Source organism: Anguilla anguilla, unplaced genomic scaffold, assembly GCF_013347855.1.
Source record: "Anguilla anguilla isolate fAngAng1 unplaced genomic scaffold, fAngAng1.pri scaffold_173_arrow_ctg1, whole genome shotgun sequence".
NCBI classification, from domain to species: Eukaryota; Metazoa; Chordata; class Actinopteri; order Anguilliformes; family Anguillidae; genus Anguilla; species Anguilla anguilla.
In genome coordinates, this window is record NW_023312667.1 from 14,419 (window position 1) to 27,139 (window position 12,721).

Here is a 12,721-nt window from a genome sequence, read left to right on the forward strand (position 1 = left end):
GACTTTTTGACAATTCCTGACAAATTCTTGACAATTTCTTCACATGCAAGTCTTTTGATATATGTGTTTTAATTTTGTCAAATAAACTAAATATATACACACACACAGAGAGACTCTCACACACAGACTCACACACACACATGCACACAGACTCACACACACACAGCCTCACACACACACACACACACACACACACACACACAGCCTCTCTCTCACACACACACACACACACACACACACAGCCTCACACACAGACTCTCACACACACACACACACGCACACACACACACAGACACACACACAGACTCTCACACACACACACACACACACACACAGCCTCTCTCACACACACACACACACACACAGCCTCACACACACACACACACAGACTCTCACACACACTCACACACACACACACAGACACACACACAGACTCACTCACACACACACACACACACAGCCTCTCTCTCACACACACACACACACAGCCTCTCTCTCACACACACACACACACACACACACACACAGCCTCACACACACACACACACAGACTCTCACACACACTCACACACACACACACACAGACACACACACAGACTCACTCACACACACACACACACACATATATATGTGATGAGCATAAACGTGTCCGGGGCCGGGGGTCACTGGCGCAACTTCGGTTGCATTTCTTCGTAAACAGTGTCATGAGTGCGATGATCAAATTGCCCCCTCTTCTCATGAAATCTTTTCACCTGTGGCGAAGGGAGGCGGTGGGGGGTTAAAACAAAAAATAAAGAATCGAAACTTTGTTACCACGACAACGGTAACGCAACTGTGTTTTAAGGAATGCACAGTCCAGAAAGCAAACAGCGTTTTCAAAAATTAAACGCTATCGAGTCTGCAAAAGTTATGCCTGGTATGCAATAGCAGACGCCAGGTCCGGAAAAAAAACGGTGTTTTGAACAACGACACCCACCCAATTGTTCTGACACCTAGCAGACTAATAAGGCAACTTCCCAGTTTGTCTAATTCCTATCACAGACTAAACTATCCACTTTTTAAAATTCAAGATTTTCTAAGGCTATGTAGACTTGTAGCCTTTGCAACTTCCATATCAATGTATACAAACTGGAAGTTGAATTATAAAAGTATAACTGATACCATCTGTAAGTGTGCAGAATTGCATATTTGCACATGAACCCTACTGATGTTTTGAACGACGTGATTGATGTTTTTTTTTGTTTTTTTTTACACCAACCCACCTAGCAGACCAATAATTAAGGAAACTTCCCAGTCTAAGTTCTATTAAAGACTAAAGTACCCACTTTTTAAAATGCAAGATTTTCTAAGGCTATGTAGCCTATGCAACTTCCATATCGATGTATATAACGAATAAACCGGAAATTCAATTAAAGTATATTACCATATTACCATTTGTAAGTGTGTAGAATTGCACAATTGCACATGAACCTATACCCTACTGATGAAAAAAAATATATAGCCTACTCTATTATCAAAACAGCTAACCTATTCGTTTTCTCAGAAAGGATCAACAACAATAATGCACTCATAAGTAAACGACCACTAGATAGCAGTACAATGACAAATTGATTAATATTAGGCTCACATCAAGATAGTTACATTTCAAAGTGTCCCTTGCGTACTATGGTCTGTTATACGACGGCATTGAGATGGAATACATGCATGCGTACGGTACTGTTTCTGGCGATGTCGTCCGCTTACCTTGGGAATGACGCAGATGAGTAAAAGGACAGATGCTAGGAACGCAAAGCTGGCACTTAGCAGTCCGGTGAGGACCAGGACCGTCGTGTCATCACCAGCAGGGCATCCTAAATTAGAACCGTCAATGCGCACAAAATCAGTATTTATTTATTTATTTATTTATTTATTTAGGCCTATTTATTTTTCACCCTGACCCAGTGAAAGTACAGCAGGCAGCATTTCTTTATTTGCCAAAATGCAGTTCAGACATAATCATCGGTACTGTAAGCGCATTGCTGCAGTAGCTGGTGTGGGTCGGGGGGGGGGGGGGGGGTTGGAAACTCACCTTTATTTGCGGCAACGCTGATGGGCGGTTCGGTGGTGGTCAGGCTCTCACAGATGGGTGAGTCTGTAAGATGGCATGCACACAATCAGAAATCTGGTCTCTCACAGAAAAAACGTGCGCACCTTATATTAGGATCACATCAAGAGGAGCAACAGGATCGTAAGGAAATCCAGCCAGGGCCAATCAGTTGTGGCGCTTGCATGTTCTCCCCGTGTCTGCGTGGATTTCCTCCAGGTACTCCGGTTTCCTCCCACAGTCCAAAAACATGCAGGTTAGGCCAACTGGAGAATCCCATAAGCATTAATCTGTGAGCGAATCGTGTGTGGGCTGGTCGAAAAAAATTGGCGACCTGTCCAGGGTGTATTCCTGCCTCTTGCCCACTTCATGCTGGGATAGACTCCAGCACTCACCCACTATCCAGACCAGGCATGAGCGGTCTACAAAATGATTGGATGACACCTCAGAATGCATTGCCATCCGAGAAATTGGGGCGGCAGTGTAGCATGATGGGTGAGGAACTGGGCTTGTAACCGAAAGGTAATAGGCTACATTCCTGGGTAGGACACTGCTGTTGTACCCTTGAGCAAGGTACTTAACCTGCATATATATCCAGTTGTATAAATGGATGAAATGTAAATGCTAAGTAAAAAGTCGCGTAAGTTGCTGTGGATAAGAGCATCTCCTAAATGCCTGTAATGTAATGTAATGAAATTGATGCGGCACAAATACTTACCAGTGATGTGCACCACTGTAACCGGGCTTTCTCCCTGGCACTCATCCAGCTGATGGGTGTGCATATTGTATTTATTGTATTGGCACCAGTAAAAGCCAGAGTCGATGGCAGTCAGGTTGCTAATGGTTACAGAGAGTGCTGAAAATTCTCCAGCTGTCGCCACTCTACCCTGGAATGGCTGCTCTACTGTCAGCTGATGTGGATCACAGTTGAGGTAGAAAACCTTTTCTGGCTTGAGCAGAGTCTTGTACAGAGTAAGGGCTTCTTGGCCCTTCAGTGTCGTGGAACAGGTGAGGGTAACTCCCTCTCCAGGTCTCGTCTTCACAAACCTGACCTTTGTGTCCCCTTTGGATCGGAGAGATACACACAGTGACGCTTTAGAACCTGTGGCATAGTTTCACAATGCTTGTCAAGTCCCGCAGCCAGACACAACGTACAGGTGCAAACATAACAAGAGGTTCGGCTGTGACTAGTGGCGGTGGCGGGGTGGTGTAATCGTCAGGAAACTGGGCTTCTAACGGCGTCAGAGGTTGCAGGTTCCATTCCCAGATGAGGTATTGCTGTTGTTTACCTGAGCGCGGTACACTGCTCTGATATAAACGCCTCGAGTGTAGAAACAAGAGTAAGCTTTGTGCAATGCTCGGACTGAGGGTAAATGCTTAAATGGAAATATCAGTGACTGCAGGTTATGAGCTCTCTGACAGAAATGTTGCTGCAGTGAACAGCAGTTATTTGATAACAATAATAATGGGAACGGGAAACATTATATCCATTACAAATACAGAATATTATTCATCTTTGAGGTTCAAATTTCAAGATCATGGCAAGTTCTTTAGGAGAATTCAGCCAGGTGCACAACTGTAGCTTTTCAGTATAATGATAAAAACACACAGAAAGAGGCAGACGGCGAATAAAGTGTTGTTATTGCACTCACCATGGGCCCAGGTGAAAACCCCAAAAATAAGCAGCGCAGAACACAGAGGAGTCTCAGCCATCGTGCCAACGTCGCCAAACCTCACAGCACAAACAGAGTCTCTGAAAAAAAAAAGACAGGAAATATATGCAACCAGAGGACCCCTGTCAAACAGTAAACCCACCAACCACATCGCCTTATGAAGCAGACAGTATACTTCCTACGAAGTAGAACTTTTTGAGCAAAACGAAGCAATCAGAACAACTGACGAACCAAAAGACGCGGTGTTGTGTGCGACGGCCTCCAGTATGTCGTCAATTTAATGCCAATAATCAGCGCGAGCAGATATTCACTGCGCGAGCACAGAACCACTTTCACGCGCACAAATTTCAACACCGAGAGTAAAACATGCAGCCGCGCGCGCAGATGTTCACTGCGCGAGCACAAAACCACTTTCTCCTCGCGCGGAGTAGAATTGATTTTTGTCAGTGTGGGGGCGGAGACTTATGCTAATGTATTCACTGGTATAATTGGTCACTTTAAATACGAAGCCCATACACTTCCTATGCCTTCTAACGCCGATGTTCTTGTTAGCTAAGGGACGATATGGAGACACAAGTTGTGAGCTGCCTACCGGAGACAATACAGTGTCATTAAATGTTTATTAATATATATATATAATTAAAGCCCCATTCAGATCAGATTTAGCGGGTAATCGCTGGGTTAATGGAATGACCATTGTTCTCTTAAAACCCAGCATTAAGGTGGGTATTTAGTGGGTCGGTACCATTCACACACTGGAGCTGGGTTGTTTACGATACTATCGTCATTGCTAGGGCAACGGCTGTAACGTGTTGACAGCTGTTGATGTTTTGATATCCAAAGTAACGTTAGCTAACGTTATTAGCTAGCTAGCAAGTTCGCAACCGCTAATGTTTTTAGCTAGCTTGCAATCCTTTGCAATAGTCCTGCCTAGTTATAAGTAACCTCATCTGAGCTGGCTGACGCTAGCTAACGTTACGTCGCTAACAACGTTAGCTAGCTAACCAGCGATTGCTAGGCAGTTACTGCAGCTAGCTAGCTAACCAGAACATAAAGGTTGTATTTAATGGTAAATTGACTGCATTTATATAGCGCTTTTATCCAAAGCGCTTTACAATTGTTGCCTCTCATTCACCAGAGCAGTTAGGGATTAGGTGTCTTGCTCAGGGACACTTCGACACGCCCAGGGCAGGGATTGAACCGACAACCCTCCGACTGCCAGGCAACTGCTCTTACCTCCTGAGCTATGTCGCCCCTTTATGAGAGTTTAAAAAGCATACAGTCTTTGTCAGTTTTAATGTGTTAGGCCTACATGAATCATCAAAGGGTTACCTGACCACACTTTCGTGTTTGTTTGTGGAGTATGACCCAGTTTCAGGCATGCGTCATCACCCCTTTATAGCAGAGTGGATGAACGCAGTTTACCAAGAGGATTCAGTGCCTTTTCACAAGCCCAGCCAAAGCTTCTTCTCGGCACAAGAAAAATTGTATAAATAATTTGCTGCTTCACTGTTTAACAATTATTTCCATGGGCCTGTATCACAAAGCAGAATTACAGAGTCAGCTGGATAACTACTATGAGTAAAACCCTGTATCACAGAGCAGGATTACTGAGTAAACTGGATAACTACTATGAGCAAAACCATGAAGCAGGATTACAGTTAGCTGGATAACTGCTATGAGCAAAACCATGAAGCAGGATTACTAAATTAGCTGGATGACTACTAAGAGCAAAACCACGAAGCAGGAATACAGAGTTAGCTGGATAATTACTATGAGTAAAACCATGAAGCAGGATTACAGATTCAACTGGATAACTACTATGAGTAAAACCCAGAACTGTCCCAAATCTTGAACACGGACTGCAGTAAAAAGAGCTGTTCAAGGTTTTACTCAGTGCAGTTATCCAGCTAACTCAGTAATCCTGCTTCATGGTTTTACTCAGTGCAGTTATCCAGCTAACTCAGTAATCCTGCTTCATAATACAAGCCCCTGGTCGGCATCAGGTTTAGGTAATATGATACATTAATGCCATACAGGTGGCATTTTAGGTACATTGGAACCACAATGAACCAGAAAGGAGACGATACGGTTTGTGTGCTGCAATCTGTAATTTTGTCTCTCCATCTTGTTCTAAAACTAGGACCTGTGAACAATCTTGAATTAAGCTCTGTGCTAATCTCCAACTAATGGCACTGAAATAGACCCAGCGTGACCAAGCATGGCCCACTTAAACTGGCAGAAACACAGTCTTTCTGACAAAATTATTATTCAATAATAATTTACACTTTACACTGCCCCCTGATGGAAGAAATAAATGCAAGGCAGACTAGAGCTATCTTTTCTGAGAAAATATTTTGATAGATATTGAACTTCCACTGCCTAGTAAAATACTAGGACATATGATTACCCATATTAATTTTGCCTTGTGATTGATCCAGTAATGTTTTTTTATAGATACTAATGGATGGTAAAAAAGAACTCTCACAACTTCACCAAGGATTGTCAATTGACACAATCTGAAGTGGTAGTCTTCATATTAGCCACAGTAGTAATTCATTAATTAATTAAGTCTTTACAAGCACATAAAAGTTTATTTTTTGCTAGGTTAATGTCAGAAGTAGCATATTTAGTTAGGAGAGTATATATTATTTTTCTACAACTGAAAAGCACAGGTTGAGTTTCAGATTGATATAAAGTTTTATTAAATTGTGCAACTAAGCAATTAAAGACGGGAGGGCTGATGTTCCATTTCAGCGCTCGATAGCTGAAGGATTGAACGGATCAGAGTGTCCAGACATCCATTCACAAGACGATGCAGGTCCTGAAGTCATCACGTTGGCAGCTGCCAATCATCATTGGTCAGACGGATTACCAAAGTCATCGCATGACCATGCTGGCTTTTGTAATTGGACAGACTGAGAACTGAAGACGCCGCACGGTTGTTGTGGTCTTGATTAATGGTCTAACAAGTGGTCTTCTCCTCTTCTTCTTGTTCAGGACCTTCTGAAATGCAAAACAGTTTGCTTACAGCACGCAAGTCATTGCTTTCCCAAGAGGTGATTCCCTGTGGTCTCAGCTGTGTGCAGACAGCAAGCCTGTTTCTGACACAATGAAATGAGGAGAGTGGGTGTGTGAAACGGCCATTTTGTATGACTAAATAAATTAGACATTGATGATCACATTTAATGAGTGTACCTTCCTTATTTTGGATGTCCTCTTCTTCCATATATACCTCATCTAAAAGAGGGAGAACAGAGGAAAAGAGGAAGATGTCAGAAGGATGTAAATGTAAAACTTCCGTGGACAACATAGGTAAACAAATGCAGCTTTGTGTACGCTATCCTGCGAAGACAGGATACAACCGCAAACCAAAGCTATGCACAAAGTCTTCCGCCCCCCCCGCCCCCCCCCCCCAGACAGGACGGGGACACTGTCATATGCCTGAGGGCAAACAGAGCACTACTGTCTGGAAGCCTGTAGAACTCTCTTTTAACCCTTTAGTGCGAGATCCCAGATTCAGCATACGGCTAGAATGGTCTTAACTGAACATTCTAGTGCTGATGTAACAATCACTACTGGTAATTGAAACCAATGTTCCAGAACACTGACTTAGAATTTTGAAAATAAAAAAGACACATTCCAAAAATTTTATCAGATGTAAACAGAACCTACTATAACACAAATTAACTCGGCTTCTGAAGGGATCCCCATAAGCATGACCGAAGGGCCCATTTCCTGTCTTCCATGCTGTTCTAAAAAACAATGAAAAAACTCCTAATTTGTATACTTTTTTCATCTTGCCCAGAGCAACAGAATCCCGTAAATCCTGTTTTATTTTCAGTGGTTTAGAGAAGGGTGCAGAGACAGGTATGACTGGATCATCGATATGCAGTAAAAGTCATATTCTCCAGTGCTCAGTCCTCAGTGTGATAAGCCATCGTGTACAGTAAAAACGAATGCACACTACACCATATAGATCAACCATTTTTCCAAGGCGTCAAGCTCACAACTATGTTGGCACAGCATGAAGCATATTCAAACATTTCAACCCAATCTCCATTTAGCACTCTCCTGAAATCCCAACAGAAACCTCTGCACACTAACATTGACACATAAGCATGAGGTAACTGTAACTTGCTTTTTCTTACCCCCTTCACCTAATAAAAATTATTTTAGCATCAGTTCTTCTTTAACAATTCAGACATTCCTAAATAGGTTTGACTTCCGTGTCCATGCACTTATTTGGGAGATACAAACGAACGGCACGCGATGTAGCAACTGCGCTCTCTCCTCGCGAACCGCGTCGCGAACAGGAGCTGCTGAAGTCGCCCGCGCGAACAGAACGCGTAAGCGTCCGGTGCTCACGCCGCGGTCGCCGTCTCTGCAGCAGCGCCAGGAGCAGCAGTCCCGTGATCAGGGAGCCCGCCACCACGATGACCGCCACGATCGAGTTGTTGCTCCACCGCTGGACCCGCTTTTCTGCAGCAGCGGACGACAAAGCCACAGGACAAATCGCTCTGAACGCCTACGAGCTACAAAGCAAAATCAAATCAGTTTCATTTGTTATGTGAGCGCTTTTAAACACAAAAACGGCCACGGAGTCGTTTTACAGACAGAGTAGCAAAAGAACAAAAACCAGGGCCTGGACCCCAAAATAACAAGCACAAGAGGCAAAAAAAAACAACAACTCTATTATTATTTATTTATTGTATTATTATTTTTAATGTAAGTTACCGGGTTCACGAAACGCGAGATGAATCTCAGCCTCGCCCTCTTTGTCTCCATCGCCGCCGATCACACAGCACCTGTAGCCAGGTGAGGCGGAGGAGACTCTCCGCACGCGAAACTCGCTCGTCAGGTCGAAGCGCCCGTCCTCCCGCTCCCGCGCGTCCGTCCTGGCGCTGCGCGTCCAGTTGGTGGCGTACTGGTCGAACCAGCGCACGGCCCCGCGGGGGAACCCTCCCAGCGCCCTGCAGAACATGGTCACCTCCGCGTCCTCCTCGATGTTCCGCTCGGGGACCGACCACACCCTGGGCTCCGAGTGCCGGGCTGGGAGGCAAACGGCCGGCTCGTGAGCGCAGACCGAACGGCGTGAACTTAGCTCCCTAAACCGCTCAGCTTTCAGCATCCCACAGACACAGCAGCTGCATTTTCACAGCTGTACCGGCACAGTAAGAGCTAGTACACCCCACTGTGTAAGAGCTAGTCCACCCCAGTGTGTAAGAGCCAGTCCACCCCAGTGTGTAAGAGCTAGTACACCCCACTGTGTAAGAGCTAGTCCACCCCAGTGTGTAAGAGCCAGTCCACCCCAGTGTGTAAGAGCTAGTACACCCCACTGTGTAAGAGCTAGTCTGTCCCAGTGTGTAAGAGCTAGTACACCCCACTGTGTAAGAGCTAGTCCGCCCCAGTGTGTAAGAGCTAGTCCACCCCAGTGTGTAAGAGCTAGTCTGTCCCAGTGTGTAAATGCTAGTCCGCCCCAGTGTGTAAGAGCTAGTCTGCCCCAGTGTGTAAGAGCTAGTCTGCTCCAGTGTGTAAGAGCCAGTCCACCCCAGTGTGTAAGAGCTAGTCCACCCCAGTGTGTAAGAGCTAGTACACCCCACTGTGTAAGAGCTAGTCTGTCCCAATGAGTAAGAGCTAGTCCACCCCAGTGTGTAAGAGCTAGTACACCCCACTGTGTAAGAGCTAGTCTGTCCCAATGAGTAAGAGCTAGTCCACCCCAATGTGTAAGAGCTAGTCCACCCCAGTGTGTAAGAGCTAGTCCACCCCAGTGTGTAAGAGCTAGTCTGCCCCAGTGTGTAAGAGCTAGTCCACCCCAGTGTGTGAGAGCTAGTCCATCCCACTGTGTAAGAGCTAGTCTTCCCCAATGTGTAAGAGCTAGTCTGCCCCAGTGTGTAAGAGCTAGTCTTCCCCAATGTGTAAGAGCTAGTCTGCCCCAATGTGTAAGAGCTAGTCTGCCCCAGTGTGTAAGAGCTAGTACACCCCAGTGTGTAAGAGCTAGTCCGCCCCAGTGTGTAAGAGCTAGTCCACCCCAGTGTGTGAGAGCTAGTCCATCCCACTGTGTAAGAGCTAGTCTTCCGCAATGTGTAAGAGCTAGTCTTCCCCAATGTGTAAGAGCTAGTCTTCCCCAATGTGTAAGAGCTAGTCTGCCCCAATGTGTAAGAGCTAGTACACCCCAGTGTGTAAGAGTTAGTCCACCCCAGTGTGTAAGAGCTAGTACACCCCAGTGTGTAAGAGCTAGTCTGCCCCAGTGTGTAAGAGCTAGTCCATCCCACTGTGTAAGAGCTAGTCTTCCGCAATGTGTAAGAGCTAGTCCATCCCACTGTGTAAGAGCTAGTCTTCCCCAATGTGTAAGAGCTAGTCTGCCCCAATGTGTAAGAGCTAGTCTGCCCCAGTGTGTAAGAGCTAGTCCGCCCCAGTGTGTAAGAGCTAGTACACCCCAGTGTGTAAGAGTTAGTCCACCCCAGTGTGTAAGAGTTAGTCCACCCCAGTGTGTAAGAGCTAGTCCACCCCAGTGTGTAAGAGCTAGTCCACCCCAGTGTGTAAGAGCCAGTCCACTCCGGAGTGGAAAACTCACCAATGACCTTCAGGCTGACGCTACGCTCAGCGTAACCGCGGTTGGTCAACACCAAACACGCGTAGCGACCTCCGTCGGCCACCTGAACGCTTTTCACCAGCAGCCACACCTCCATGCTGCTCCTGTCCCAGCCCGATTCGAAGCGCTTCCCACTCCCCCTTCCTACGCTGAAGAGGGAAGGGGCAGGAAGGGGAGCCTCAGAGAGGACCCTCTTCCACATCATCCAAAACACGTTCAGACCAGGGCTGCTCTTCATCGAGCACTGGATCCGTGAGTCCCGGCCGTAGGTCCCATAGCTCACAGCTGGGCAGTGCAATTTTATAGTGTCTGTGGAAATTAAACATGGTAAGAACCTGTTCTCAAATAATAATAATAATTTTTTTTTTTTAAAACATGCAAATATTTCAGGGAAAAAAGTTAACATTACCTACTGGACCAATTTAATTTTTTTTAATTTACTTTTTATACTTAAGATTTGTGCTGAAGAAAATTACCCTTAATGACCATTTTGCTTGAGAAAACTAAACATAATGGTGCACAAAGATTTTAGGGCCAAGGCAAACTACCTGATTCATTGAAGCTACACAGAGGTATAGATCTTTTAATCTATTTATGGATAATATTTTCTTTATGTTACAGTCAAGTGGGGAAACCTAAAAGGTGCTAGAAACCTGTTTGGTTATAACTAGCTGTTACACTAATGAACCCATTTACCATTGAAACTAAATTAAATTAAAGCCACAAGCGGCGTTGGGAGGGGTCCAAGCACTGGCACTATCGCGCCCCCTATGGAGCGATTTTAAAATGGTTTTGTCCTCATGATCATATACCTTCACCCAACATAACTACTGAATATCATGATGATTGCATAAAATATTGATGACTTATGGCCAATTTTGTTCTAAGAGACGGTGTTGGATGACTTGGTTGCGTCGCCGTGGATGTGTCCTGGCCGCTTGCCGTAAAGGCCTTTACTATGTCGTAACACTTAGACGGCCCGGCGCGTATGTTTTTTAGCGGAGAAAGCTTCCATGCCGCAACTAAAAAGTCAAAATGGCGGGCAAACAATATGGCGGACATAGGTGGTCCCAAATGGCACATTCAGATGCATCGGTTGATGAAGTTTTGTGTTGATCTGACTTATGGTGTGGGAGTTATGGCCTTTTATGCATGACCCTTTGTTATAACGCCACCATCTGGCCGACATAGGTGATTTGTAGTGACTCAGTAGTGGGGGGCCATAGGAACTCACCCACCAAATTTGGTTGCTCTAGGACTTATGGTTGCTGAGCCTCAGACACTGTAGACACACCTAATAAAGTTCTAATTAAAGCCGCAAGCGGCGTTGGAAGGGGTCCAAGCAGTGGCAGCATCGCGCCCCCTATGGAGCGATTTTAAAAAGGCTTTGTCCTCATGATCATATGCCTTCACCCAACATATCTACTGAATATCATGATGATTGTATAAAATATTGATGACTTGCGGCCAATTTTGAGCTAAGAGACGCTGTCGGATGACTTAGCTACGTCGCCATGGATGTGTCCGGGCCGCTTCCCGTCAAGGCCTTTACTATGTCGTAACACTTAGATGGCATGTCGTAACACTTTGATGGTCCGGCGTGTATGCACAGCTGCAGCGTTTCTGCGCCGCAACTAAAAAAGGTGTCACACTAGTGTTGTCACGATACCAAAATTTTGACTTTGATAGTGATACCAGGTTTAGTATTACGATACTCAATACTGAAATGATATTTGAAACTTAAACGATGCTAATTAGATACTCGGTACCTAACGATACTGAAATTACCTTAATAGATCAGAAACATAATGTCCACAAAGGTTGACCTCATTTTCGAATTCATGGTTTATGAACAACCTGGTTCATTAACAACCTTTAAGTTGAAGCCTCTTCAACATATTAATATGCATAGGCCTATAGTGTTACAACACTGAACAATAGAAAAATGTTAAAAATATTTCAAATATTAAACAGTTGTAAAGTACATAATTTTTAAAACAGGTCTTTCACCTTTAAATAGATTGAAACACAGCATATTTTAATAACAATACAGCATCTATCTATAATAAAATATTTCCAAATTGGAACACCTATTGCTACTGAAGTGAACTGAGTCAAAGCTTGCGCTGTATCAGGGAAGTGAATGCACAAGCGCAGGTCACCTCACTTGGCAACTTTAGTTGCTACTGCCATCTAGCGAAGATTCTGACAAACTACACTTTTCATCCTCTAAATCAGTAATGCGGGAGACACATTTCCCTGGCTTTTACGTTTGACACAGAACTACCGAACATCGGGAAATTCAAATACGAAACCGTTTTTTTTTTTCTGTTTTTTTTTTTTTTTTAAGTACCCAGAAAGTGCTGAAGT

The 12,721-nt window shown here is 44.7% G+C and overlaps 2 protein-coding genes across 4 annotated transcripts; both read right to left on the reverse strand.

The window, feature by feature from the left end:
• Positions 1–582: 582 nt before the first annotated feature.
• LOC118219427 lies at positions 583–4,165 on the reverse strand. 2 transcript variants are annotated; one of them, XM_035402571.1, is made up of 6 exons: positions 3,988–4,165; positions 3,736–3,836; positions 2,802–3,146; positions 2,069–2,131; positions 1,744–1,850; positions 583–752 (listed from the first exon to the last, which is right to left on the reverse strand). In XM_035402571.1, the coding sequence occupies exons 2-6, from the start codon at positions 3,794–3,796 to the stop codon at positions 663–665; spliced, it is 666 nt and encodes a 221-aa protein (XP_035258462.1). In that variant the 5' UTR covers positions 3,797–3,836; positions 3,988–4,165; the 3' UTR covers positions 583–662. The 2 variants fall into 2 exon arrangements, with proteins under 2 accessions (XP_035258462.1, XP_035258461.1); XM_035402570.1 differs by lacking the exon at positions 3,988–4,165 and having other exon boundaries at positions 3,736–3,969.
• A 2,375-nt stretch (positions 4,166–6,540) lies between these two features.
• On the reverse strand, positions 6,541–10,647 carry LOC118219426. 2 transcript variants are annotated; one of them, XM_035402567.1, is made up of 6 exons: positions 10,334–10,647; positions 8,494–8,808; positions 8,125–8,238; positions 7,432–7,511; positions 6,955–6,996; positions 6,541–6,762 (listed from the first exon to the last, which is right to left on the reverse strand). In XM_035402567.1, the coding sequence occupies exons 1-6, from the start codon at positions 10,587–10,589 to the stop codon at positions 6,637–6,639; spliced, it is 933 nt and encodes a 310-aa protein (XP_035258458.1). In that variant the 5' UTR covers positions 10,590–10,647; the 3' UTR covers positions 6,541–6,636. The 2 variants fall into 2 exon arrangements, with proteins under 2 accessions (XP_035258458.1, XP_035258459.1); XM_035402568.1 differs by lacking the exon at positions 7,432–7,511.
• Between the last annotated feature and the right edge of the window lie 2,074 nt (positions 10,648–12,721).